Source organism: Oenanthe melanoleuca, chromosome 7 (genome assembly GCF_029582105.1).
Source record: "Oenanthe melanoleuca isolate GR-GAL-2019-014 chromosome 7, OMel1.0, whole genome shotgun sequence".
Lineage (NCBI taxonomy): Eukaryota > Metazoa > Chordata > Aves > Passeriformes > Muscicapidae > Oenanthe > Oenanthe melanoleuca.
The window spans coordinates 21575796-21603518 of NC_079341.1; the positions used below are offsets into that span (position 1 = coordinate 21575796).

The window sequence follows — 27723 nt, forward strand, 5'->3', positions numbered from 1 at the left end:
CTGGGGGGCCATGCTGCACAGCTTCCTGAATGGGGCTATGAGTTACAGGACTGGCCTGCTCGGAAATATCTGTGCAGAGGTCAGGGGCTGTCGTTCCCACTGCCTCCGCCCTGTCCTGGCAGACTGCCCTTGGACCAAAACTTGTCTCCTCCCACTCTGGCCGCAGGGCTGGGACCCCCTGCACGGAGCCAGACCCTGGCCTCACAGTGTGGGGACGTGGTGCCCCGAGCTGGGCTCGGCCAGGAGCCAGTGGAGCATTCCTCATCATCTCAGCCTGGGTCACATGGGGACTTTTGTAGCGTTGTTTTTTACTCGGAAATGATTGTCACTCTGTTTTTCTTTTTTTTTTTTTTTTTAATATCTATATTAGTAAAGGCTGAAGACGTTTTGTACTGAGCTGCTGCATCCGCTCGTTCGGGAGGAAGGGGTGGGGAGGGAATCCTGTGCGTCTGGGCTGGCGCTGCCTGTGTGCCTGGGACCTCCCTGCTGCCCAGGGTGACTCAGTTGTTCCTGCCTTGCGGAGGCAGCTGCGGCCGGGGCAGCCTTCATCATCCTGCTGGAGAGGGATTGCACTGGCCACATTCCTATTTGGCCCTATCACCGTCAAGGGGCCAGGTGAGGGGTTTTCCTCTGCCTCACCATCCTCCCACCATCCCCGTGTCTCCCCAGCCCTCTGCTACCCCTATTCCTGCACAACCTGTTGCCCAGAGAGTGCTCTGCTCTGCAGTCCCCTGCCTGGCCCAGGATCAAACCCAGCCACACCATGCCCATTTTGGCCAGCATACTCCAGTCCCCTCTCTGGTACCCCAAATTAGAGCTGGATTCCTCTAACAGTATTTGCCCATCCCCTCGTTTCTCCATCTATTACCCCCCGGGGAGGTAATATCCCATTGCACAACTGCATGCCACCTCTGTGGCTGCCTCGGATGGAAGCTGGCATTTCCAGGCTGCTTTAGTAAACGGAACAGGTTTATTTCACTCATCCCATTAAGCTTTCCAACAAGCTGTGCTGCTGGGAGAGGGCTCACTTGTGGTGCCACATCTGCTCCCTGCTCTGCCACCAGTGTGAGGTCCCGGCATGGGCTCACCCAGGCGCATCCTGATCCTGTTGCAGCGGCCTGGCTCTGCCTGGAGCACAGGGGGAGCTGTTGAACTCTGCAGCAGGAGCAAGACACCGATCTTTGTGGGGGCGCAGAACTGCAGGAGGGAAGCAGGTGGGGAGAGATGAGAGTTAATCTGGTTGCAGACAGCAGCCTGGCTTTGGCAGGGCAGTGATGCCTTTGCCATAGGCTGTGCCTATCTCTGCCCCACCATGCCCTGATTTGCTCTGAGCTGTGCAAATCAGGCAAGTCTGGCATTGTGATGGTACCTGGGCCAGCCCAAAAAATCTGGCTTATGCAGGGAAGGATGGTACAGCCAAACTGCCCCATCCCAGTGGCCAGGGTTCCACTGAGAAAGCAACTCCTCCTGGGTGGGATCACGGTCTGGGGCTGGGCTGCAGGATGCCCTAGACACAGGTGCAGTCCTGGGCCAGGATGTTGGGCACAGTCTCGTACTTGAAGGAGTAGCCGCCGTCAGAGGTGGTGCGGACGCGCAGGGAGCGCATGGTGCCGGGCAGGGCGGCGCAGCAGAGCTGCACACCCAGCCGGTGGCTCAGCCCGTGGCCTGCAGCACAGCTGCCGTGGCAGTAGTGGAAAACAAAGCTGCTGGGATGCACGATCCACTTGTCCCAGCCCAGCTCCTCGAAGGAGATGTTGAGGGAAGCCCGGCGGCAGTTGGTGTGGGCAGCCAGCTCCTCGGACGGGCGCTGCAGCAGGCTCAGGGCGGCTGGGGACCAGGGCATGGCGGAGCGACGAGCCCTCTCGCTGCCCTTGGCCCGGGTGGTGGCCACCAGGAAGGGCATCTTGTCCCCCTCGGCCAGGCAGGGGCAGCCAGGGCAGCGCACCAGGAGCACGAAGAGCGGCTGTGAGAGCTGGGGCAGCAGCGCTGGGGCCAAGTGAAACACTGTCCAGTGCTCGGGTGTCCGCTCCGCCATGGCCGTCACCGGCACCCGGCCCTGAGGCGACAGGGTCAGCACGTCAGGGGTTGAGTGGTTGGGGGCAGCCGAGGGGCCAGTGTAAAACCAGAGCTGGGCAGAAGTCACCACACGGCTCAGGGTGTGTGCTGAGGGCTGGAAGAGGTAGGTGAAAATCCCTTCTTCCTCCAGCAGCTTGTCTGGCTGTGTGGGCTCACAGGGAACATCTGTGGGGAGGAAAAGATGATCAGGGTGTGCACCCAAACATGGGGAGAATCCCGAATGCCAGATGGCAAGTGGGATGTTGCAGAGGTCCCTGGAGTGCTGGCAGGGCACCTGGCTGCTGGCATAGGCTGTGGCAGGGTGCAGGGCAGCTGTCTAGTGCTGTGCAGCAGCTTCTGTGCTGTGCCCCACAGCTGATCCCTGCTATGCCCTAGACCGGTCCATTATTGTCACCCCTGTCCCCCAGCATTTAGCCCCATAGCTGGTTATCTTGCCCCCTTCCCCCAGAGTCCGCATCATGTACTGTCCCCCAGCATTCAGCCCCATAGCTGGTCATCCTGTCCCCTTCTCCCATCCTCTGCATCCTGACCATCTCCCAGTCCTGTCCCATAGTTGGTCATCCTGCCCTCTTTCTTCCAGTATGCACATCCTATCCCATCCCCCAGCATTCTGCCCGATCTCCTGCTGTCATGCTTTATAGCTGGTCATCCTGCCCCATCCTTCAGCATTCTGCCCTGTCCCTTAGTATCTCAACCCACCATCCAGTATCCTGCCCCATTCCATATCATCCCACCCTATTCCACCCTGCTCCTCAGCCCTGCCCACGTCTCTGCATCCTGCCTGGCCAGCTGTTTCCCAGCCTCTCAGTACCCTCTTGTGCTGTCTATCCTGAGCTGTTCTGCCTGTCCCTGCCTGCCATACCTTTCCATCTCTTGGCTTTCCACTGAATCTTACCCACGCCCATGTCTCAGCCTGGCATACCTTCTTCCCCTTCTCCCACAGACCACCACATCAGCCTCTCCATCCTTCAGCATCTGCATTGCTCCAAACCCCCACCCTGCTTCACCCTTCTGCCGTCTCCACTTCATCAGGATGTTCTCACCTGTGGCAGGGAATAAGATCACCTGAGAGGTGTCCTCCAGCTCCTCTGGCTCCACTTCGGTGTTTTCAAGGACGTCTCTCCGGTGCACCCTCCTTGCTTCCATCTGTGGCTCCTCCAGGAGCAAGGGGGGGCTCAGATGTTCCAGCACCCGAGCCCGCACCTTGGCCAGGACGAGCTGCCGGTCAGCACTGGCCCCGGTGCAGCTGGCCAGGGCGGCGGTGGGCAGCATGGCAGGCAGCAGGTGCAGGAGCAGCAGCATGACCGTGGGGCACGCAGCGGGCTGGTGGCTCGGGGGGCTCTGCCGCGGGCTTCTGCCTGCCCGCCCAGCCCTTCTGCCCGCCGCGCTCCCCCCGGGGCAGGGTGGCATTGAGATCTATCTGACACTGACGCAAACGTCTGCTCGCCGTGAATATTATCTCTGAGCTGTGAAAGCGCTGAGACGTCTGGAATGCGAGGACTGCAAGGACAGTGTGGTCTGGGGGGGCCGGCGCCCGGGCAAGGGGGTGTGTGTGGGGGATGCTGCTGGGAGCAGTCGGTGCGTGGGGCTGGGGAGGGTGGGCAGGGTGGTGCCAGGAGCCTGGCAGGGATGGAGGGGGTGCCTTGGGGGAGCTTTGCAGCTGCTGGGGCCGGGTGCCCTCATGGTGGAGGAGTTAAAGGTCTAGGGCTTCTGGGGAGCTAGTGGGAAGTGATAGCAGTTGTGCACAGCAGAGAAATCTGGGCAAGGACCCGGTGGAGATCAAAGCCCTGTGAGGCTCTGGCATGGGGGAAGCACTTTGCAGGTGGCAGTCCCCTGGGCAGCCAAAATGTGAGGATGGGGCCCTGGAAAGGGCAAGCTGAGGAGTGAGGGAAGGCTGGCCCAGCTTCAGGGGGAGAAGAACAGATGAGACAGAGCCAGGCCAGCTGGAAACCCTGCAGCAGGTCTGGGGAAGGATCCTAGGGTGCTGTTTGGGTTGTCTAGGCATGGGCCAGCTCACAGGCTGGGAGTGCACGAGAGGCACAGGCTGTAAGGATACCCAGTGCCCTTCCTCTCACTGCCTGAGGGGACAGTGCCAGGTGTTCCCTATCCATTAACTCTGCCTACCCTGTGGATGGTGGGCAGCCTGTGCCTCTGGCAGCTCCGTGGCCTGCACATCCCATCCAACACAGCCTGGCATCTCCTGCAGCATCCAGAGCAGAACATCCCCTTCCCGTGCAGCATGTCTGGTGTCCAGCTCAGTGTACCACACATCCTGCACCCCCTGCTCTCCACAGGGACGTTGTGTCTCACTGCTGCTGAGCCAGCACAGAGGCACAGCCAGCCTGCAGCACCCCAGCTCTCCGGGGTGGCTCCTGCTGGGCTGCTATACATAGGTATAGCCAGCCCAGCCTCGGCGAGGCGCTGAATGGAGCAGGCTCACTCTTATCAACCCCGCGTGTCATCAGAGGGTATTTTTGGGGACAGCAGCTGCAGGCATTTGTAACATTTGGTCCCTGCGCACTGACACCCAGGAGGAGAGCTGGGGGAAGCAGCAGGAGCTGGGTGCCGGCACCGAGAGACACAGGGGAGAGGTGGCAGAGAGGTACATGCGTGGGGCAGGGGACGGGGCTGGGGGGTGCCTGGGGCACGGTGGCTGGGGAGGGAGTGGCTGAAGGGTGCGATGGTGCGGCCAAGCCAGCAGAGCCGTCCGTTTGTGTCCAAAGGAGCTGCTGTGGGGTGGCCCACGGTCAGGGGCGTGTGTGGATGGGGAGATGGCTCTGAATGGGTGCACCGTCCCGGGGGTAGGGCTCTGGCAGGAGAAGCTCCCAAGGAGCCGCAGTCCCTGTCGCTCCTTGGGGACCAGCCCTCTCCTACCCTCTGGCTCATTCAAGAAGTATTTTTGTTTCCCCTCCCCCTGCCTGAGCAAGTCAGAGACGACCCTGCCCCAGTCCCAGCCATGGTGCGGGTGGAGGCTGGGGTGCACTCACCGGGGGGAGGCACAGAGCACCCTGCCCCACTCCTGCCCCTGACGGTGGGCACGGTTACCCACAAAGCCGGGGATGGAGGCAGTGTCCTCCAAAAGCAGGACACACCTCCTCGGCTTTCATTTTGCCCCTGAGGCTGGTGATTTCCAGCTGGGGTTTTGAGTGCGCAAGGGCAGGATCCTGCCTGTGGGACTGCCTTCTGGAAAGGGCGACCCCTTTCCCAGAGCCCCAGTTTGCCCCAGGGCACGGCCCTGTGGCGCGGCCGCCCGGCACAGGGGTCCCCTGCCCACCCGAGTCTGGGAGGAAATCCCATTTTGGGTCCAGCCCGGGCCTCGCGCCCCTGACAGCCCCGTGTCAGCACCTGCCCGCTGAGCCGGCCCAGATGCTGCAGGAATGCGGCTCTGCCACCACCCGATACTGCAGGAATGTGAATGCCCGGCGGGTGGGGAAGGGGCGGGCGGGGGCCCTTCTGCCTCCGCTGTCCCCCAGCCCCAGCACCCAGCAAGCAGCTTCCCATGCTCCCTGTCTAGGCAGGGGTCCCCACCTCTGGAACTGGAGTCCCATCTACAACCTGGGATAGGCTGCAACTGTGTCAGCCTGCTGGGATGCAGAGAGTCATCTTTTGCCACCTCTCCTATTGCTTTGGGCTGGGAAACGGGTGATTTGAGTGACACAGGGGCAAATCCAGTGGGACTGTGCTGCTCCATATGAGGCTAATGCTTCTGAAGGAGGGGCTCCATGCTGGGGATTTTGCTCCAGGGTCCCTCCTGGTTGGGGTCTTCACACTGGCCCATCTCTTTGATGAAGCCTGAGCCCCCACTCTAGTCTGTCTGTACATCTCCCCCAGGCTGATGATTCCTACTGCTGCTCCAGCCAGCTGTCTGCCGTGACCCTGGGGAGCTGGTGATGGAGGGGTTTGGGGGAGCCCCCAGGTTCCTGGCCTATCCACGTGCCTTCACAGTCCAAAGTGGCACCAATGTGGTCCTGAGCTGCCAGATCGTGGGTGATCCCCAGCCAAGCATCCTCTGGGAAAAGGACAAGAATACCATCGAGCCCTCAGGCCGTTTCCATATGGAGTCCAAAGGGGACCTGTACAGCCTGCTGGTGTCCTGTGCCACCCCCAAGGACAGCGGACTCTATGTCTGCAGAGCCAAGAATAGTGTTGGCGAGACTTACGCTGCCACCGCGCTCAGGGTGGAGCCGGCGGAGCCCCGAGAGGAGGAAGGATGCTCAGGCAGCGTGGCACCCGCCTTCCTCATCGCCCCCTCGTCCATGCGGGTGTGCCGGGGGGAGGATGTGATGTTCACCTGCAGGGTGTCTGGGCAGCCCTGCCCGGTGCTGGAGTGGGAGAAGGACGGGCACAAGCTCTCCGACCTCTTTGAGAGCAGCCACTTTGCAGTGGGGCAGAAACCAGAGGACTGGCACTTCCTGAAGTTGTTCGGTGCCCGGCCCCAGGACGGGGGAGTGTACGTCTGCCGGGCTCGCAGCGGCTCCCAGGAGGCCCTGGCTGCTGCCGTGCTCCTGGTCGAGCCCCAGGCGCTGCGGGACGGGCTCCCCAATGGCTGCCCCGCCGATGGTGCCCCGGTCCTGGCGGAGCGGTGGCGGCGGCACGCGGCGGGACGGCGGGCGGGACCGGAGAGCTGGGTGCCCAACGGCGTGGTGCCCGCCAGGGCGCCGGGGGCCAAGGCATTTGCCGTGAGCGCAGGGAAGCACGCCAAGTTTCGCTGCTACGTTACGGGCAAGCCCAAGCCAGAGATTATCTGGCAGAAAGATGGTGAGCCCCTCGCCCCTGGCCGCAGGCATCTCATCTACGAGGACCGGGAGGGCTACTTCATCCTCAAGGTGCTGTACTGCAAACCCCAGGACCAGGGGCTGTACGTGTGCACCGCTTCCAACACCGCTGGCCAGACCCTCAGCGCAGTGCAGCTCCAGGTGAAAGGTAGGAACATGTCCAAGGAGTGTCAGAGGTGGCCGGGCTCTGGGGAGCTCAAGGAATTTTGTCTGTCAGGGGTGTGTCTGTGTGGGAGCACAGCATCTCTGGGCTCCTTCCTGCCCTGCGCAGCCAAGGTCACCCCAGGCTCCTCAGGACAGAGCTGTGGGCTGGAGGCAGGGGGTGCTGGGCTCCTCCAGGAGCTGTGTCCTGCTCCATGTCTCTCTCCCCTTGCAAACAGAGGGTGGCTTCTTGGGATAGCTGCAGATGTCCAGCCACAAACGGGGAAAAGGGACAGTGCCCTGGTGACAAATTCCCCTGGAAGTGCTGAGTGATTTTGGCAGGCAGCCCTGCAGGGCATGGCTCCAACAGTCTGGACTGGCAGCAGCCCAATTCCCCCCAAGCCATCCAGCCAGCTGGGGACAGCCCGTGGCTGGGGTTACCCAGTAATTGGTGCAGCCCCTGCCTACACCCCACAGCTCCCTTCCACTGAGATGCCTGCTGCAGCATGCTGGCTTTCATCCTCCTGCATCCCCTAAAACTCTCTGCTGAGATACTGGGGGCATCCCTGTGTTTTCCCAGGCTGTGCCCTGGTTCTCCGTGCTCTGAGGAATGTGCTTGTCAAGGCAGTGTCCATCTCACACAAGCCAGTGGAGAGGGCAAAGGAGGGCCAAGGGTTTGGTGCTCTTAGTGAGCTGGGAAACCCTTGAGCCAAGGGCTGACAGTGGCTGCTGTACCCCACATGCCCTAAGCTCCTGTCTCTTCCTGTGGCAGAGCACCGGCTGCGGTTCCAGGTGCAGCTGGCCGATGTGGAAGTAGCAGAGCGGGAGGATGCAGTGTTGGAGTGCCAGGTGCCATTGGAAACCATCCCCACCTCCTGGTACCTGGAGGACAGGGAGCTGCAGCCCAGTCACAAGTATGTGATGGAGGAGCAAGGGCTGGTGCGGCGCCTGACCATCCGCGATGCGCGCACCGATGACGACGGCATCTACCTCTGCCAAATGAAGGACAAAGGGCGCAGCATCGCCGAGGTCTCTGTCCGAGGTGGGGTCAGGTCTCTGATAGCACAGATTTGCCTTCCTATTCCCCTCCTTGCCAGGGTCCTCACTGCCCCCTGCATTTGCCTTCCCTCCATTTGGCTGGTGCCTGCTGCTGCCCCTCCTCAACCTCCTCCTCCTCGCCCACCTCAAAGAGTCCGCCCTGTTCTCCAGCATCCCTCCCTGGCCCTCATATATCTCTTCCCATAGGGGTGATTGTGAAGCGGCTGCCACGGAAGCTGGATGTGATGGAGGGGGAGAACGCGGTTTTCTGTGTGGAGACGCGGGATGTGGTAGAGGGGAGCTGCTGGAGCCGGGATGGGATACAGCTGCGGGAGTCACCCCGTACCGTGCTGAAGAGCTTCGGCAGGACACACCTCCTGGTGCTGGTGCACGTCACCCGCCAGGACGCGGGCATCATCTCCTTCACTGTCGGCGAGTCGCAGACATCCTCCCAGCTCCGAGTCAAGTGTAAGCTCCAGGCTTGAAAGGGGTCCCGTGTGCTCTCTCCTTCCTGTTCATGGGGGTGATACAGAAGGGGAGGTGGAATAGGCACCCCATGTGCTGGGGGTGTGATGCTGTGATGTGTTTTCTGGGAAGGGGGCTTTGAGCAGGATCACAGCCTCACAGGCACTCACAAAACGCTGTAGCCAGCAGCATGATACACAGGAGCAAGGCCATCCTCTCTATCAGAAAGAGAATCCCCAAAGAAACGGGCTGTGTATCCCCACTCAGCCCTTCTGCCACCCCATCTAAAGCCTTGGTGCCGTCCCCAAGGCAAGCTGGGCTGTGACTTGCAGGTGTGAAGCACGACCCTCCGAGTGCACCGGTGGCAGCTGAGATGAGCGTGGTGGAGAGCAACACGGCCCTGCTGACCTGGTGTCCTGCGCCTGACGCCCACCTCCGCCCCGCCAGCCACTACGTGCTGGAGCGCCGGGAGGCGGCGGGAGGGGAGTGGGTGCAGTGCCTGGCCACCGACCTGCCCAGCTGCGTGCGGGTGCTGGGCGACAGCGTGCCTCGCGAGGCCGACTACTGCTTCCGCGTCTCTGCCGCCAACAAGCACGGCAGGAGCGGCCCTGTGCAGTTCCCTGGATCCGTGCACCTTGGTGAGGAGACAGGCAAAACTGGGATGTCGTGGCACAGTGTGCTGGTAGTCAGTGCTACTGAGCTCAGTCCGACTCTGCTCCAGCCCCAGCAGCTCGTCTGGAGAGGGGTCTGCAGGACACATGGGTGAGGGATGGTGAGGATGCACAGTTCTCCCTGGAGCTGTCAGCCGTGGTTCATGGATCCTGGTTCCTCAACGGTGCCAGGCTGGGTGAGGAGGAGGATGCAGGCGGCCGGTGCAGCATACAGCGCCATGGGATGGAGCACTCGCTGCTGATCCGGGGGGCCACGACTGGCTGACAGCGGGGCCCAGGTCACCTTCGTGTCTGGTGGTGTGCGGGACTCAGCTATCCTGCATGTGCAAGGTGATCAGGGCACTCACCCTGGGGCCCTCCCAGAACCCAGAGGGGCTGTCATGCTGGAGGATGCTTCTCACCGCTCCTCAATGTCTCTCAGCCCCACAGGTCCACATTGCCCCAGTGTCTGAGGGTGAACGGCTCCGGAAAGTGCCAGCAGGGATGCCTGTGCTGCTGGAATGCCAGGTGTCCACCCCGGATGCCCCTGTCTGCTGGCTGAAGGATGGCAAGGCCGTGCCCCTGGATGACATTATCGCAGTGCAGGCTGAAGGCTGCGTGCGGAGGCTGCTGCTGCGCTCAGCGTGTCCCTCAGACACCGGAGTGTACACCTGTGACGCTGGGGATGACGCCGTGAGCTTTGTGGTGACCGTGACCGGTGAGCTGGGGACTGTGTGTGGGAGCCTGGCCCCTACCTCCTGACAGTGCTCCTGCCCTGCTTCTTGTCCCCATCGTGTGGCCAAAAGCTGCAGCCAGTCATGCTGAGACCCACATTGTCCCTGGCAGAGGAGCCGGTGAGGATCGTCAGCTCCAACGAGGAAGAATCCCACACCTACCTGGCCAGGCAGCGTGTGGAGCTGTGGTGCCAGCTATCCCGCCCAGCAGCCCCAGTGCGCTGGTACAAGGATGGAGAGGAGGTGGAAGTGGGAGAGAGCCTGGTGCTGGAGCAGGAGGGGTCACGGTGCAAGCTGGTGCTGCCCTGCGCTCAGACACAGGACACAGGGGAGTTTGTCTGTGATGCTGGTGGGGACTCTGCCTTCTACACAATCACTGTGGCAGGTGAGTGTGATGCAGGAAGGCTGGTAGGGTCTCAGGGGCTTTCTTTGCTGGTGCAGGATGCCACAATGCATGTGCTGCTGTCAGCATTGCTGTCACTTGCTGTGGTGGGATATTTGTCAGACATGCTCTTGCCAGGTGCTCACCAGCTGGTTGGTTGGTTGGTTGTTTGGTTGTTTGGTTGGGGTCCTTGTGGCACCCAGACCAGCTGCCAGAGGGAACAGCTCACTCTGCCTGTCCAAAACACTTCAGGACACAGGAGCACCCCGCATCTGCACACCAGGGTGTTTGCCTGACCTCTGATATGGGTAGTAACCAAACCCTCCTCCAAGGTCCTAAAAGCAGTGGGACCAGCACCTGGCATGGGGTGACTCATGGTTGGTCATTGCTGTGATGGACAGCGTTAATTACTGACCTGAAAATTAGCAGTTGCCTGGAAACTAGTGGCTGGGTGGTGTTTGCTAGGTGGGAGCAGGGCTCAGCATCCTGTGGCGGCTGCCCCAGCTGTGCAGCTGTTGTTAGCTTTGCAGGCTGGCAGAGGATAATGAAAGTTGAAAGCAAGTAAAAGACTTCCCCTTGCTGGCCCCAAAATCCACATCCCACAACCACAGGAAGACGACCAAGGGCAGAGGTAAAGCCCTTGGAAGGTGGTGTGACCGCAGTGGTAAAGCCTCACTGTGGTGTTAACACATGGCAAAGGGCCAAAGTCGATGGCTAAGGATGTAGGAGTTGAGATAGGATGAGTGATAAGAGATGCTGAAGAGTCAGTGGAGTGGTGACTGCTGGGAGGGTGAGGAAGAGAGGCGTTTTAGTGAGATAAAGGAAAAATTGCCAGTGGGAAGGACAGGCAGCATGGGCTCTGGGCAGAAGCAGGAGTCGGGTGCTGTGTGGGAGTGTGGGGCATGGGGAGCTCTGCTTCCCTAGGACTGGAGAGGGAACACCATCTGCTGAAGCTCAGCCCCTTGGCTGAGCAGCTTTGCATCACTTTGACAGAAGGGTCTTAGGGAGGCTGTCTTGGTTCAGTCTGGATTTGGACATCAGTGTCACCAGCAGGGCTGGGGGCGGGTGCCTGGAGGCACAGGCTGACACCTCTCTGGCACAAGTGCCAGGCTGGCTGCTGCAGTCAAGCACTGCTGTGGCACGCTTGGGCTTCCCTGAGGCATCTCAGCTATCCCCCATAGGGCTGCTGTGGCATGGAGCCTGCCTGCCTCAAGCTTGGCCGTCCCCACACATCTCTCAGTTTTCCAGCAGCTGTTGAGCACTGGAGCTCCCTCAGAACTAGTGAGAGGCTGAGGCCAGAGCGATGCTGCCCGTTGAGAGCTGGCACATTATCCACTCACTTCAGTGCTGCTCAGCACCCCCAGCTGCACTTCAGCAATGTGATTGCTTTTAGCAGGCCCAGGGAGAGAGGCAGCCGCCTGTGGTTTGATCAGGGAGCGGGCGGATGCAGGCTCAGCGTGCGGCAGGTTAATCGCTGCGCACTGGCGCCGCACCTGCAGGGCAGTGCCGTGCTGCTGGCCTGGGCATCACAGCTGGGAACTGTCTGGGAAGCTTCCATGCCCAGCATGGAGCAGCTGAGGGCTGTGAGAAGGGCAGCTTGCTGCTCGTCTACCATTGTGCCCCAGAGCTGTGCCTTGTGCCTGCATGAGTCGTGGGCTTGATGAGCACCCATGGCAGAGTCCAGGCCAGCTGTGGCTGGTTGCAATGTGTACAGCCAGTGCTGGTTGTGGGTGGCATCCTGAACTTCTCCCAGGAGAGAAGAGGGCTGGTCACCTAAAATTTGTACTGCGAGCCCCTCTGTCTTTAGAGTTCTGACCCAATTAAGAGGGGCAATGTGAGCAATGGTACACATTTTATATAGCAAATTAATGGTGATTTTACTGATGACTGCAATCTGGAATCGGGCCCTGGGTCCTGGTGAGCTGGAGGGAAGAGGCTGCTGGCTGCAAGAAAACCACATGCCTGTGGCACAGTATAAGCAAATGCTCAGCAAGGCTGAGCCATAACAGAAGCACTGGCTGGCACTTGGTGGCCTCTGAAATGGGGACATAGGCAGAGGGGAGGGCACCATCTGGAACAGCAGCTGCAGGGGATGGTGCTGGCACCACAGACAGTGGTTATCAGTGCTGGGACTTGCCTATATGCATCCTCCTTCCACAACCTTCAGCTCCACCATAGGGCAAAGCAGGACAGGTACCATGGGAGCAAGGACAGCAATGTACAGCCAGTTCAAAGCCTGGTGTTCCTACGGGTTATAACGCGTGAGGAGAAGAGGGAGAGCCAGGCATGATGGTCCAGAAGCATGTGCTATGTAGGACGTGGATGATGTGGTGCCTTCCAGCCTTAAAGCCAGCAAGCAGTGAAGCCACCACTCCACACAGTGCTGTGACTGCCACATCACTCGCTCTGGTCTTTATGTCCTGGCTGAGCCCCATGTCTCTCCGTGACAGAGGAGCCGGTGAGGATCGTCAGCTCCAACGAGAGGGCTTCCCACTCCTATGTGGCCGGACAGCGTGTGGAGCTGTGGTGCCAGCTGTCCCGCCTGGCAGCCCCAGTGCGCTGGTACAAGGATGGGGAGGAGGTGGAGGCAGGTGAGAGCCTGGTGCTGGAGCAGGAGGGGCTGCAGTGCCGGCTGGTGCTGCCCTGCGCCCGGCCACAGGACACAGGGGAATTTGTCTGCGATGCTGGTGGGGACTCTGTCTTCTACACAGTCACTGTGGCAGGTGGGTGCAACAGACACCTACATCCCTCCCCCGCTTCCCCCTCTACCCCAGCTCCTTGCTCACACTGTGGCTTCAGCACCTTGGCTGCCTCTCACCTCCTTGTGAGCAGTTCCTTGCCTATGCCCCTGGGTTGGAAGGGGATGTGGGCAGGAGCATACAAGCTGGTCTGTCTCCTCCCAGAGCCCTGTGTCACACTTCCCCCTGCACATTGCTGCAGCCACACTGTCTAACTCAGGGGTGTACATGTGCCATGCTGGGGACAATTCTGCCAGCTTCAGAGTGACCATGAGCAGCAAGCTACCCAGGGGATTCCTGTCCTCACATGGGACTCACCCAGCACCACACCTGAGGCCTGGCATGTTCCCAGCAGAGGTACCAGTGAGGATTGTCAGTTCCAACAAGGAGGCCCCTCACTCCTACATGGTTGGGCAGCGCGTGGAGCTGTGGTGCCAGCTGTCCTGCCCAGTGTCCCCAGTGTGCTGGTACAAGGATGGTGAAGAAGTGGAGGTGGATGAGACCCTGGTGTTGGAGCAGGAAGGCCTGCAGTACCGGCTGGTGCTGCCCTGTGCCCGGATGCAGGACACAGGGGAGTTTGTCTGCAATGCCAGAGATGCATCTGTCTCCTACTCCATCTTGGTGGCAGGTTGGTGGCACCACAGGGACATCCTGGAAAGGGCAGCTTTGCCCCAACCCTGTGCTCTGGGGTCCCCAGCCCTGCTCCCTGCCCTCAGCATTGTGGAGGAGAGTGTGCTGTTGTATTTCTGTGCCTGCTGCCCCTGCTCCTGAGCAGCTCTGACCTCTTTGCGCTGGGGTGAGAGGATGTAGCTTTCCTATAGCCCCACAGGGACAGGGACACAGTTGGCAGCAAATAGACACAGCAGAGCTGTGAGCAGGTCTCACACCCTTCCTCCACAGAGCCACCAGTGAGGATCCTGCAGCCTCCACAGCGCTCACTGGAGCTGCTGGTTCAGGCACCAGGGTGTGTGGAACTGCGGTGTGAGCTCTCTGTGCCGGACGCTCCGGTGCACTGGTTCAAGGATGGGTTGGAGGTGGATGAGACTGATAACCTGCTGCTGCTGGTGGAGGGGGCCTGGCGCTGTCTCTTCATCCCCAAGAGCAGTGCAGAGGATGCAGGCGAGTACATCTGCGAGACCAAGGACGAGGCCGTCTCCTTCGATGTCAAGGTGTCAGGTCAGTGGAGGTGCTGATGTGGTTCTGGCCACCAGTGGATGCCCACCCACTGGGCCACCCAGCAGAGGTGCTCACCTGAGGCTGGCAGCAGAGGAGTGCCCAGGGCTGCGTTGTCCCTGCGTTGCTTTGTATCACAGATATGCCATACCTGCAGAGCCTCCGGTGAGGATCCTGCAGCCCTGCAGACCTGTCCCTGTCATGACGGTGTCCCCGGGGGAGACGGTGACACTGTGCTGTGAGCTGTCCCGCACGGATGCACCCGTGTGCTGGGCAAAGGAGGGTGTCAGGCTCGAGGCAGGGGGCAGCCTGGTTCTGGAGGAGGAAGGTGTCCATCGCCGGCTGCTCATCCCTGCTGCCCAAGCTGAACACTCTGGAAAATACACCTGTGACACCACCAATGACACAGTGACTTTCACCATCCAAGTGTTGGGTGAGCATGAGGCTAGGGAAGATCCTGGTGTGGAGTGCTGGGTGCACAAATCCCAGAGACCTCAGCTGTGTTGGTACTGGATGCTGCAGATCCACTGGTCAGGATCCTGGAGAAGGATGTCCTGCCCACCCACCGGCGCTGCCAGGCCATGGAGGACCTGGTGTTGGAGGTGCACCTCTCACACACCCATGGGGAGGTGAAGTGGTACAAGGACGGGGAGAAGCTGCAGGACACAGGGCGTGTGCGGCTGGAGGAGGACGGGGTGCGCCGATCCCTTGTGATCCTGGGCACCACGGGCAAGGATGCTGGGGAGTATCTTTGTGACACCGGTGATGACAGTATCGTCTTCTTCATCACTGTAGAAGGTGAGCAGGAGGTCCTGGTGGGGATGTCCAGGGGGAGAGGACGGAGGTTTGTCTGTGGCTGCTGCCAGGGTGGTGTGAGGCTGGGCTGGGTGGCAATGAGCACATGGAAGCTCGTGGGGGTCACAGGGGAGTGGACTGCACCTGTGTGGTGTCCCTGTGGAAACCCCTGTGCTGCTCAGCTGCAGCCAGAGGAGTCTGGACAGGGTCTGGCCATTGAGATGCCCAGCACAGGCTGCTTTTGTGGTGACAGCCCATCTCTCCAGTCCCAGAGCCACCGGTGACCATCGTGGGCAGCACAGGTACCATGGTACATCGCTGCCTGGTGGCTGGGGAAGACCTGGTGCTGGCTTGTGAGCTCTCGCGGCCCGACGCCACCGTGCGCTGGCTCCGGAATGGCCAGGAGGTGCAGCCGGGTGAACGGGTGCAGGTTGAGGCTCATGGGGCGCTGAGGCAGCTCACCATCCATGGGGCACAGCCCAGCGATGCAGGGTGCTACATCTGTGACGCTGCCAGCGACCGCATGGTGACAAACGTGGAGGTGTCAGGTGAGCTGGCTCAGAACCCCAGGGACCCCCAGAATGATCGTGCCACAGGCCTGGACAAGGGGAGGGGAAGCCTCTGTGACCCTGCTGACACAGGGTGGCAGCATGGCAGGGAAGGGTGGGAGCGCTGTCCCCAACCCTACAGGAGCCACTGGTTAGAAAGAGACATGTCAGGGTTGTGGCGAGACATGTCCCTGCTGCCTCCCCCAGCCAGGGGCTGTTTAAATTTAGCCTTGGCTGGCTCCCAGGCGCCGCTCCTCCTGCTTTGGCTGCCAAAGGCTGAGCTCAGCCTGGACCCTTATCAGCTGGAGATGGAGGGCTGTGCAGGGTGGGAGGGGGCCTGTTGCAGGCGGGTGACGTGGTTCCTCAGCAAGGTGTTCTGGATGGGAGGGTACAACGAAATTAATGGTGTCAAGATGGCAGCTGAGCTGCCTGTACAGGGAGTGATGCAGGAGTGATGGGCTCTGCTGCCATCCCTTCTCTGAGTGAGCCCTGAGCTGCAGACCCCTGCAGCCTGCATGCCTGCCCCTCTGGGACTCCTGTTTGGTCCCACCATGACCCTCAGCCAGCCCCATTGCCCTTCTGCCCCACAGTGACTCATTGAGGGATCACCTCTCCACTTGCAGCAGTCCTATCCCTGCCCTGCCCCACTGTGGGTCCAATCCTGAGCCCTGCCTTGTCCCCTTGCACCCCTCAGCCCGGCCTGTGTGCATTGTCAACAAGGAGGAGGCGCAGAGCCCGCTGGAGGTGCAGGAGGGGGACAGTGTGACACTGGTGGCTCGGCTGTCCCCGGAGACAGCGGCAGTGCAGTGGCAGAAGGATGGACAGACGCTGTGCTCAGGTGGGCGGCTGCTGGTGTGCAGCGAGGGTCCCACACGCAGCCTCACCATCAAGCAAACAGAGCTGGGTGATGGTGGCATCTTCCTCTGCGACGCCGGTGATGATGAGGTGCATTTCACACTACGTGTGAAAGGTGAGCCTGGAGGCGTCCCTCGCCCACACCAGAGCTTCATCCTGCCTCACGCCGGGATGCTTTGCACCCCCATCCCGTGCTGGTGCCACAGCTGAGCGTAGTGCTCCTCCGGCAGAGGCACCCGTGCTGTTCGTGAACAAACGAGAGGAGCAGGAGAAGCTGCTGGTGCTGGAGGGCGGCAGTGCCGTGCTCTCCGCCATCACCTCCACCGAGCGCTCGGATGTCACCTGGCTGGGCCCGCAGCAGGCGGCGGTGGCCGGCGAGCGCTGCGAGCTGCGGCGGGATGGCCGAGTGCACAGCCTCATCATCCACAACGTGGCCATGGAGGACGCCGGCACCTACACCTGCCTCTCACCCCACGACCAGATGCAGTTCGACGTGACCGTCCGAGGTGGGCGGCAGGGGGGCAGTGGGGTGCCCGGGGATCCCCCTGCAGCGGCAGCGGGTGCTGATACGGGGGATGTGTGATGTGGGGGATATCTGATACGTGCAGAGCTGCGGGTGAAGTTCCTGCGCGGGCTGTCGGACGTGCGAGCGCGGCAGGGCGAGCGGGTGGTGCTGTGGTGCGAGCTGTGCAAGGCGCGGGGCGATGTGGTGTGGCGGAAGGACGGGCGGGTGCTGGCGCCTGGCCCCCGCCGGCAGATGACGGCGCACGGACGGGAGCGGTCGCTGGTGCTGAGCCGCGTGGAGCCCGGGGATGCCGGCGAGTACTGCTGCGAGTCCAACGACGACCAGACCCTGGCAACGCTGACGGTGCAGGGTGAGCACAAGGCTTCCTCACCGCTCGGGGACTCCTATTCCATGGGGTGGTGTGGATGCTGGCACAGTGATGGCAGGATTGCAGGAATGCTCAGTGTCTCTGCATGACAGGGAGTCTCTTACGCTATGCCCTGACAACCTGGCTGTAGTCCCCAGGGTGGTGGAGATCATCATGGAGCTGCAGAGCCTGACGGTGCTGGAGGGGGATGATGCCACCTTCAAGTGCCTCGTGTCCCCCGAAGATGTGGCTGTGACATGGCAGCTGAATGGCCAGCCCGTGGTCCCCAGTGAGCGTCTGCTGGTGACAAGGAGTGGCCTGTGCCACAGCCTCACCCTCCGGCAGTGCCAGACAGGTGATGCAGGAACTGTGACAGCCAATGCCGAGGGCCTGGTGAGCACAGCTCGGCTGAGTGTACAAGGTAAGGGGGATGGAGAAAGATGGGGCTCATCCAAGGCACAGCCCCGGGGCCAGCTGCTGACCCAGCACACGGGCCGTGCAGAGGCACAGGTGCTGTTCGTACGGAAGCTGCAGGATGTGGTGGCAGAGGAGCAGGGGGACGTGTGCCTGGAGGTGGAGGTGAGCCACGAGGCTGCCGAGGTGCAGTGGCTGAAGCAGGGCATCCTCCTTCAGCCGAGCAGCAAGTACCAGCTGCGGGAGTCGGGGTGCCGGCGCACCCTCACCATCTGCTGCCTCGGCCCTGCTGACCGCGGCACCTACCGCTGCGAGAGCCTGCACGACCGCACGCAGGCCAAGCTCCATGTGGAACGTGAGTACCGGCATGGGGACAGGGAGGGCACCCAACTGCTGCAATGGGAGCATGTGGGCAGAGCCGGTACTCAGCTGGAAGAGGTGGTCAGAGAGGTGAGTGTGTGGGCAGGGGTGAGAGTCTGGTACAAACAGCTGGATTTAAACAATCACTCCAGCAAGCACAGACTGGGAAGTCAGGGGCTCTGCGGTAGAGCAGACACCTACTCACAGTCATGGGTCCCTTACAGCCCGGAAGGTGTCAATCCGGACACCACTGGCAGATGTGGAGACCTTTGAGAAGGAGACAGCCACCTTTCACCTGGAACTGTCTCACCCTGGCGTGACTGGGGTCTGGACACGGGACGGCATCCGGGTGAAGCCCAGCAGTACGTGCCGAATCAGTGCCACGGGCTGTGGGCACAGCCTGACACTGGAGAGGCTTGCACTGGAAGACTCGGGCACCGTCACCTTCACTGCTGACACTCTGCGCTGCAGCGCCCACCTGCGCGTGCGGGGTATGGTCCCTGGGCAGGCTGGGGGGTGTGTGGCACTGGTGCTGTCTGACCTGCAGCTGTTCCGTACCGGGAGACACCAAGGCTGAGCTGGGCCACCCTGTGCACATGTGTCCCCCTGTCCTGGACAGCGGTGACATTGTGCTGAGCACTGGGGACACCCATCCAGGGTCTGGGTCCAGAGGCAGCTGAAACACCGCTGACGAGTGTTTGCCCATGGGTAGTGCCACTCTCATTCCATGCTAAAATGCCCCATTCAGAGCTACTCTTCCCTGCAGTTCCAAGTCCATGTCTTTGTTCTACCAAGCCTTCTTGTCCTGTGTCCTGCCTCTTCAGAGCCTCCAGTCACTATGGTGAGGGTCCCACGAGACCTAGGGGTCCCAGAGACAGGGGTTGCCAGCTTTGAATGTGAGCTGTCGCGCCCAAATGCAGAGGTGAAATGGTTCAAGGTGAGGGCTCACCCTAATCCCCTCCAGCAGCACCTGGCCATGTCCTCCTCCTTGCTTTGTCCCCTGGCCTCTGCTGTCCCTGCCAGAGCTGCAGACAGAGCAGAGGAGCCAAAGCAGGAGGGTGCTGCCTGTTTGCCTCCATGCAGGATGGACAGGAGCTGCGGCCAGGGCCCAACTGTCGCATCTACTCAGCGGGACGGCGCCGCATCCTGCAGCTGAGCCGCTGCGAGCTGACCGACACTGGCAGCTACACCTGCGATGCAGGCGACTGCCGAGCCTCTGCCACGCTGCACGTCCAGGGTACAGTCACCCAGCTCCCAGCAGTGGGCATAGCCCAAACCCTACACTGCCTGCTCCCCTCATCCTTGGCTGCCCTGGCACCCTGTCTGTTATCTGCAGAGCGCCAGGTCCACATTGTGCAGGAGCTGCAGGACGTCCAGGTGCGGGAGGGTGACAACGCAGTCTTCACCTGCGAGGTGTCACACGGGGACGTGAAGGGCGAGTGGTTTCGGGACGGGGAGAAAATCAAGGTCTCCAGCACAGTGAAGATACGGCAAGAAGGTGGGGGTGCAGGTGGTTCCACACCTGGTTTGGGGCTGGAAAAGGGCAAATTCAAGCCACGGGAGTGTGTGTAAACAAAGAGGGGTCCCTGCCCCCTGCTTACTCTGGGTGTGCACTGCTGTCACCTTGAGCCAGCTTCTCCCTCCCCAGGGACCCGGCACTTCCTGCTGTTTTGTGGTGCGCGCCCTGAGGACAAGGGACTCATCCGCTTCACAGCCAGGACAGTCACCTCGGAGGCCAGTCTGCAGGTGGAAGGTACCAGTGCAGGCTGCACGGTCTGGCTGGGCTCCAGCACCTGGGCAGCTTGTAGTGCCCCGCTCACCCCATGACGCTGACACCTTGCCCCCACCCACCAGCACTGCCAATCCGGATTGTGAAGCCACTGCGGGACAAGACGGTGCTGGCGAGGCACAAGGCGACACTGGAGTGCACCGTGTCCCACGCCCGGGGCCGGGTGCGCTGGCTCCGTGGGGACACCGAGATCTTTGCCGGTGACAAGTATGAGATCTGCAATCTGGACTGCTACCGCACACTCATCATTCACCGCGTGGGCCCTGAAGACGAGGACTCGTACACCTGCGACGCCTTCGATGACCGCTCCACTGCCCGGCTCCTTGTGGAGGGTGAGTGGGCACCTAGAGGGGCAGCACTGGCAGCTGTGCTGCTGTGCCTTGCAGTGAAGGAACACCAGAACCCGTGTCCCCGTCCCCCACTGCTTGCAAGAGTCTGAGTGCTGGGCTGGAGGGAGCAGGCTGGATACAGGGCCAGGGATCTGTTCCTCCTTGTCTGGGATACACCTTTTGGGTGCCCCACCAGCTTTGGCAATACCCCTCACTATGCTCACTATGACTCCCGTTGTTCCCACAGGGAGCTAGAAGCCAGGATGCACTTTCTCAGAGTAGATGGATGCCACTGCTGAGAGATGTGGTCATGCTCCCCTGGCATGGACAGACACATGGACACCATGCCCAGCCTGCTCCAGCCTCAGGGATCTGCAATAAACAGCCTTTTTTTCTGACATGGATTCTTCCACACAGGCGAGCCAGGGTCCCATTAAGAGAAAAGGTGGTGGCACCACTCTACATCCTGCTCAGCATCCCTGGAAGCCCGGCCCTCTGGGCCCCCCTTCACCCCCGCCCCCTGCGCAGCCCTTGGCTTTGCACGCCTGACTCCGAAAGGCTCTTTACTGTGTGGCCGAGGCCTCAGCAGCGTTTGGCACATTTACAAAAGAGACTGAAAAGGGGGATGGCAGCACAATGCTGCAGGAAGGGGGTGCCTGGCAGAAACATGCAGTTCCTGGGGCAGCAGGGCCAGCTGGGCTGGGCTGGGGGTGCTCCCAAAGCAGAGGGCTCCCCGGTCCAGTCTCACCACCATCCTGCCTGCCTGGCCATGGGGAAATCCTGGCTCACTCCGTAATAAGTTAATACAAATCACAGCAAGAGAAATATATACAAGGCGTGAGCCTCTGCCCGCAGCAGTGCTCTGGGCAGGGGCTCCTGCCCTGCCCTGCCCCAGGGTCCCCCGGCCACTATAAAAATCCAGTCGCCAGCAAAATAGCGACGGTCTTTGATGCTGCAGGGGTCCCCGCATCCCTGAGGCAGCCCAGCCTTTGCCCAAAGGCTGGAGCCAGTGTCCTGTCTCCCATCAAAACATTTTGTGGGGGATGCACCCTGCCAGCGCAGCTCCTGCTGGACAGGCAACAATTGCCAGTATCACCTTGGGAACCACCTGGCTGTGGCAGTCTCTGCCCCAGGACCACCCCAGTCCAGCTTGGGAAAAAGGAGTGGCGAGCCGCTCTGGGGTGAAGGGAGGGTGGCTAGGGCAAGAGGAGGCAGGTTTTGGGAAGCACTGCCTGGGAGCTGCTCTTGGGGACAGGATGGGACAGGGCACACATGCTCAGGGGATTCCCTGCTGGGAAAAGGGCCATGGGACCTGCTCTTTGAGGAAGGGACATAGGGGACAGGCACTTGGGGAGTTGCTGGGGGTGCAGTGGGGTAGGGGCAGGAGTGGGGAGCTGCTCTTGGGAAAGGGGGGACTCAAATATGGGGAATTGTTAAGATGCAGGATGAGCGTGCCCGGGCCATAAGGTAATGCACAGCAGTGGGGGCTCAGGGACCCACCACCCCAGCAGAGCCACTCGCACTGCACGTCCATGGGTTCTGGTCCTTGGGCTGAGTCCCTGCCAAAGGGCTTCCCCAGCACCTTTGGGCCCCACAGGCAGCTGGGGCTTCCTCAGACAAGTCCCGTGTGTCTCCAAGAAGGGTCTCTCCATCTGCAGCCCAAAGCTGCTTGTGGCCACTTGGGGCCGAGGACGAAGTCCTGCCTGTCTCAGAGGATCTGTCAGAGCAGGCTGGGGTGCTGGTGTTGCTCGAGGTCACTGGGTTGGCTTATACCCTCACAGCAGGGCCAGAGCCCGTGGTGAGTGGCACAGTGGAGCTGCAGTCATAGTCCAGGTCCACCACAGCATGGGAGCTGGCAATGAGGCTGTTCAGCGATGGTCCTGTCTGCCGCTCTCGGAAACTCTGGATGTAGCTCTGTGAGAGAGGGGGAACAGAAAGTGAGGGGGGCTCTGCTCCTGGAACACTCCACCCCACCCCATTCTGAATGCTGCCACAGCCCCTCCCTGGCCCCCCTCAAAAACCACCCAGTGGAATCCCAGCACACAGGCCCTCCATTGGCTGGCCACAGCAGGGAGCACAGCCTTATCCCTCCCCAGGGCATTTTGCACCCTGCCTACTGCTTATTTCTACTATGCCCACAATACTCTTGACCAGCAGTTTTCATTTGCTTGCAAAGGCTGAAGTGCTCCATGGCAGTAACGGCCCAGTTTAGCCCTCCTTGAGTTGCTGAGTCCCTAGGACACTCCAGTCCCATCCCTCAAGGAGCTCAGATGTTAGCTGGTGCCTGGGCACCTCTCCATGCCCCAGCCCACCCACATGGAGAAGGAATGGCTGTGGAGGCTGGGGGAGATCTCTACCCTGGCTGCGGGACTCACGGGGGAAAGCACGTCCCCATCAAAGCGGCGCACGGGGTTGGGCTTGCGGCGGTAAGCAGGCTCGGGGGGGTGGGCTTTGTGCTGGTGGGGTGGTGGGTGGTGGGGTCTCCGCTTCTTCTTCTTCTCCTTTCGGTCTTCCCGCTGCTTGATGCGCATCAGCTGCACGCGGCGCTGCTGCCGGCTGATGATCACTGTGGAGCAGAGCGGCCAGTGAGCACTGGGGAGCACATCCAAACAACCCCCGCAGCCAAACCAGCACCAACTTTGAGCAACCAGACCTCTTTTGGGTGGTGTGCCGCCACAGAGTCCTGAACCCCGTATCTGTCCTTGTGGAGCAGGTGCTGGAAACACCCACCCCTCCCCAGGTTCCCAGCTCCTACACTCAACCTGTGCCATGCCCATCTGCCCCACTCCCCACACACCTTCTGTATGGGAGTAGCCTTCGCCTGTGACCTTCCACTGGACCAGGACACCCAGTGTGGTGAGGAGTGGCCAGATGCCCAGGATGACCCAGCTGTACCAGCACACGGGGCGAGCAGGGGCCACCTTGATGCGCTCATAGATGTACTGCACCAGGAGGAAGAGCTCGATGAAGTAGTCGACAGTGACGGTCATGATGGCGCTGCCAAAGACGGCGGTGGAAAGGGTGGTGAAGAAGCGCTGCCACTGCAGGGTGAGGACAGCAAAGAGCATCCCCACGCCCAAGAGCAGCGCGATGGGGATCCACACCGTTGGTGGGTGGTAGAATTGCTCCATCACCACCAGCGTGGCCACCGCCAGCAGCAGCCCCAGGAGCAGCCCCACCATGAAGAGGCCAACGCTGCGCACCAGCATGGTGACCAGCCCACACAAGACTCCGATGCCCAACCCAATGCCCACTGAGGCCTCCACACTCAGCTGTGTGTCCAGCACTCTCTCCTTGTAGCACAGCATGAAGATGATGATAGAGCCGAACATCAGCCCCGTCAGGAACATGACAGCCTTGAAGCAGCGGTAGCCTGTGGAGAGACCACCACAGTCAGAGAGTGGATGGCCAGCACCCCCCTGCCCAGCACCCTCTGCCCTCCTTCCCACTTGCCCCACCAGCAGTCAGGCTGGCCTGGCTCACCGAAGAAGCAGTAGATGATGCCAAAAAGGCAGCACATAGCGCACACCACTGAGGGCACCACCTGGTAGCGACGCTCAATTTCCTGCTGGCAGCTATGCCCCCACTCCTGGCCTGGCTCGTGCGGCAGCAGCTTGAACCGCAGCGTCTGCACAGTTGCAGTCATGGCTCTGGGAACTCCTGGGAGAGGCATCAAAATCTCCACTCCTGCCTCATAGCTCGCCGGCAGAACTGTGTCCCGGCACCTGCCCCACCTGGCGGGAGAGAGACAAGGAGAATGGAGGAACTGGTGGCATGTGCCGGGCAGCGGTCCCACCTCTCAGCACCCAGCCACCAGAAATCCTGCTCAGTCCCTCCACTACGTGGGTAGGAAGGGAGGGACTGGAGGAACAGCCTCATCAGTGGGGGTGCAAACTGTCACCCAATGTGTGGCTGAAGGGATGTGCTGTCCCCAGAGAGCCTGTCTGTACCCCTGGGAGCTTTGTGTCACTTAATTTGTCTGTGGCTTCCTGCCCATGCCTCTCTTGCACCATTCCCCTGTTAGATTAACAGGAGACTTCCACAACTTGGTATTTTCTGCCTGTGAAGTAATTATGCTCAGTAATTAAGTCACCCCTCAGTCTTCTATTTTTATAGGCTAAACAGATTGAGCTCTTTAAGCTTGTACTCCAAGGCATTTTCTCCAATCCTCTAATCATATTTCTGGCTATTTTTCATCTCTGCTCCAGCTCCCACTGTCTTTGTAAAAACAAATTGGGTCTTCATACTAGATCCAGCCCTCCCATGTGGATCCATGGGGCTGGAAGGGCACCAGCTGTAGCTGGCACTGCCCCTAACCCAAGGGCTCACCGGTAATGCGGTGGCTGTGCTGGGATGCTGAGCAAACAGTTACCGGGCCCCCTGCAGCGCCTACACAGACGGAGGGGTCATAATCCCCTGCAAAGACTGATCCAGCTTCGGTTTAAACCTAATTACAGTATCCGTCTGCCTGCTCCCACCTGGAGCCAGTTCTAACCCCCTTCACTCCCCTAGTCCCTTTACAGGCTCGGTTGGTTTAGAATGGGTTTATTGTCACAAATTGTCCCCAGGCCAGCATCACTCCTTCCAAGTGCCAAGTTTATGCGGCCAGTTCAGGACAGCTCACAAAAAGAGCGCTCTGGGAAGGAGCTGGGAAGAGGGCAAAGGCTGCAGTCATGGCTCTCTGTTGCCCAGCATCTTGCTGCTGCCCAGGCGGGCTCCACTGGCATTTCATCCCTTGCCGACAACCTCCTTTCTCCCTTTGGCTGGAGAAGGCAACGCTAGCCAGGGCAAATCCCCGTGGGGAAGCCGAGCACAGAGCCTAATCCCAAGGAAGCAGGCGGGTAGGGAGCGGGCAGCCAAGCGCTGGGCCCCTGCTCGAGCCCCCGGGGGGACGTTAAGCAGGATTGGACTTTATCCGCAGAGCCCAGCAGCGAAGCTCCGGCCCTGGTGGGGATAGGAGATGGTGTGTGGAGCGAGAGCAGGGCTCTGCCGGGCGGGAGAACCGGGGATGCGGCATGTCACGGCTGGCCGACCGGTGTGGGGAAGGCACGGGATGCCATGGGATGGCACGGGATGCGGGCAGGGCTGCGGGCAGCGGCGCGGGCGGCTCGCGGCGCCCATTGGCGCGGGCACTGTTGCTAGGGGAGCCCAGCGCCTGCTCATTGGCGCCGGGACTTACCCACCTGCTGCCGCCCGCCCCGGGCCCCCCGAACCCCTCCCCTCCCCGCGGGCCGCGGCGAGCCGGGGGCAGCGCCCGGGGCAGAGCCCCGCCGCACCGCCCGCCTGGCCGCCCCCGGCCGGGCCCCGCTGCCCCCGCCGGGCTGCCGGGCCCCGGACCGCCGGGGCGGGCGCGGCGTTGCCGAGCGACGGCCGCAAAGGCCGCCGGGGCGCGGGGCCGCTCCGCCCCTCTCTTTGTTCGGGGCGGGGGTCCCGGGGGCGCTCCGCCGGGCCCCCCGCACGCCCATCCTCGTCTCCGCGCTCGCTCCGCCGGACGACGGGAGGATCGGGAGCCGGGTGCCCCAGCCCTTCCCCCGAGGGGTCCGGCGCGTCACCCGGCTGCCGGATCCCCTCGTGCCGCGCCCCCTCTGCCGCTCCGCCCGCTCCCACCTGCGCTCCCGGCGCGGCAGCGGCGGCGGCCCCGCGGCGCCCGGCGCTCCCGGCGCTCCCGGCGCTCCCGGCCGCGGACCCCGCGCATGGTGGCGGCGCGGCCGCCGCGCGGTGCTGAGCGGACAGCTCCGCTGACGTCACCGCGCCGTCAGCGCGCGCCGGGGCGGGGCCTCGCGGGGCGGGGCGGGGCCTCTGCAGGGGGCGGGGCTGAGGTGGGTGAGTTGGGGGTGCGCTGGGGTACGCGTTGGGGTGTCAAGTGAGGTGTAGATTGAGGCTGTACATTGGGGTGTAAAGTGAGGGTGCACACTGAGAGTGCACTCGGGTGCACATTGCGGGGTGCACTGGAATGTACATCAGGGTATGCACCGGAGTGCCGTGTCCTGTGCCATGGCGTGCGCCGGGGACTCAGCCCAGGGCTGTGTGCAGTGTGGCACAGCACGCCCCGGGCTGGCCCATGTGTGCCATGTGCTCGGTGTGCAGCTGCTGAGAGGGGACAGAGCAGTGATATGCAGGGGTGTAGATGTGGGAACTGCAGGGTAATATGTCAGGTGGGACCTGACAGTGCAGAGTGCAAGGAGCTGTGGGGCATGGGGGCTGGAGTGCCTGCATTCAAGAGGGGGCAAATGCACATGTCAGGGGCATCTGGAGCAGCTGCCCACCCATCCCTCATGAGCAGATAGGACATACAGCCAGGGCAAGCAGAGCTTCCAGGCAGAGCTCTCTGGAGCTGGCACCTCCTGGCTGTAGCGCCCAGGGACCCCCGGGAAATCCTGGCACACAGAAGACTCTTGGCAGCAGCTGCCGTTCCCCCTGGCAGCCCCTTCCCAGCCCCATGCCAAAACTGGGGAGACAAAGGCGGGAGCTGCAGCTGGCGGGGGGCTGAGAAGGGGCTGCTGGAGGAACGGCACTGCTGCCTTCCCGCTGCTTCCCTACAGAACCTTCCACGGCTGCCAGGCATGGGGGCCCTGGGCTCTGCCAGGCAAGCTCTGGGAGGTGTGTGCTCTGCCCTCAGCTTCCCATGCAAGTTTTCTGAGCTCAGAGTCCAGAAACTTTATTACTTTCTCTGATCTGCACCTCTCTCTGAATATAAGGTCAGATCAGCAGGGTCATTTCAGAATAAAACCTCTCATCACTCACATAAAATGATCAGGGTTTGTATAAGGTGGGTAAAGTTAAATATTCCAACCCATAAAGGAAATCAAATACATCTATTTCTAATGCACTTTGCAAGGTACAGAAAACATGTTACTTTGGATTTTTTATCATCCTGGCTGCTTTTTGACCTCTGGGTGTGGGAGATCTTTGTTCCTTTCTTAACTCTGCACCTTTTTTTCCTTCTGGTATCTCCTCATCCTATCATGTTCTCTCTGATTCTAGTTTTGATATGTTCTTCATTAAATTGCCATCCATGTGACCGCTTTTGCCTATTGCTTGTTTTAGTCCATTCAAGAGTAAAAAGGCCTGTGAAAAGCAGCCAGGCTTGGATGATGGTCTAGTATCTCAGGGGGGTGGGCTGCTGCCAACCGCTTTCTGATGAAAACAGGCTGCTTTGTTTTAGAAAATGAAAGAGATCCTGGAGCTGAGTGGGCTCCCATGTGCCCTCAGTGACCTGCAGCGCTCTGTGGCTGCTGGTGCTCCCCTAGGGCAAGTGGACTGTGTTTGATGGGGAGGGTGGAATGGACTCCCCGCCCAGAGTAAATCCAGAGGCACTTGAGAGTCCCAATGGCTGCAAGGCTGTGGAAGTAAGTTTTGAGCTGGGAATGGGTGGAAAGGCCCGGTCCTCCTTTGCCCTTATTCAGCAATGCCTGGCACTGAGCAGGCATGTAGGGCTGCTTGCCTTGCAGCTTCTGGTTTGGATCATTCCTGTGCTGGAAGCGCCGTCTGTGCAGCAAACTCTGCCCCGATACGGTTCCTTCAGCTTTGTCTGCCCCAGCGGCTCTTTCTGGATGCGATGGTGGATCTATGCGGCAAGACAGCTCAGA

General features: G+C 61.1%; 3 protein-coding genes across 3 annotated transcripts; 1 reads left to right on the plus strand and 2 right to left on the minus strand.

Moving 5' to 3' along the window:
• Positions 1-356: 356 nt before the first annotated feature.
• On the minus strand, positions 357-3544 carry INHA (inhibin subunit alpha). The gene is made up of 2 exons (XM_056496550.1): positions 3120-3544; positions 357-2241 (listed from the first exon to the last, which is right to left on the minus strand). Exons 1-2 carry the CDS (start codon positions 3484-3486, stop codon positions 1508-1510), a joined length of 1101 nt encoding a protein of 366 aa, XP_056352525.1. The 5' UTR covers positions 3487-3544; the 3' UTR covers positions 357-1507.
• OBSL1 (obscurin like cytoskeletal adaptor 1) lies at positions 476-20535 on the plus strand. Its single transcript, XM_056496894.1, is given in 26 exon segments — positions 476-615; positions 5908-6999; positions 7765-8034; positions 8238-8498; positions 8828-9133; positions 9217-9426; positions 9588-9863; positions 9992-10264; positions 12712-12984; positions 13355-13627; positions 13900-14175; positions 14177-14605; positions 14695-14970; positions 15234-15515; positions 16210-16485; positions 16601-16876; positions 16979-17245; positions 17394-17663; positions 17745-18011; positions 18241-18507; positions 18841-18953; positions 19100-19253; positions 19353-19514; positions 19665-19769; positions 19871-20137; positions 20382-20535. Coding segments are annotated over 25 exon segments (6870 nt in total). The 5' UTR covers positions 476-615; positions 5908-5966; the 3' UTR covers positions 20390-20535.
• Positions 20536-20684: 149 nt separating this feature from the next.
• On the minus strand, positions 20685-25859 carry TMEM198 (transmembrane protein 198). Its single transcript, XM_056496549.1, has 5 exons — positions 25742-25859; positions 23618-23868; positions 22932-23507; positions 22510-22700; positions 20685-22048 (listed from the first exon to the last, which is right to left on the minus strand). The coding sequence occupies exons 2-5, from the start codon at positions 23805-23807 to the stop codon at positions 21902-21904; spliced, it is 1104 nt and encodes a 367-aa protein (XP_056352524.1). The 5' UTR covers positions 23808-23868; positions 25742-25859; the 3' UTR covers positions 20685-21901.
• Between the last annotated feature and the right edge of the window lie 1864 nt (positions 25860-27723).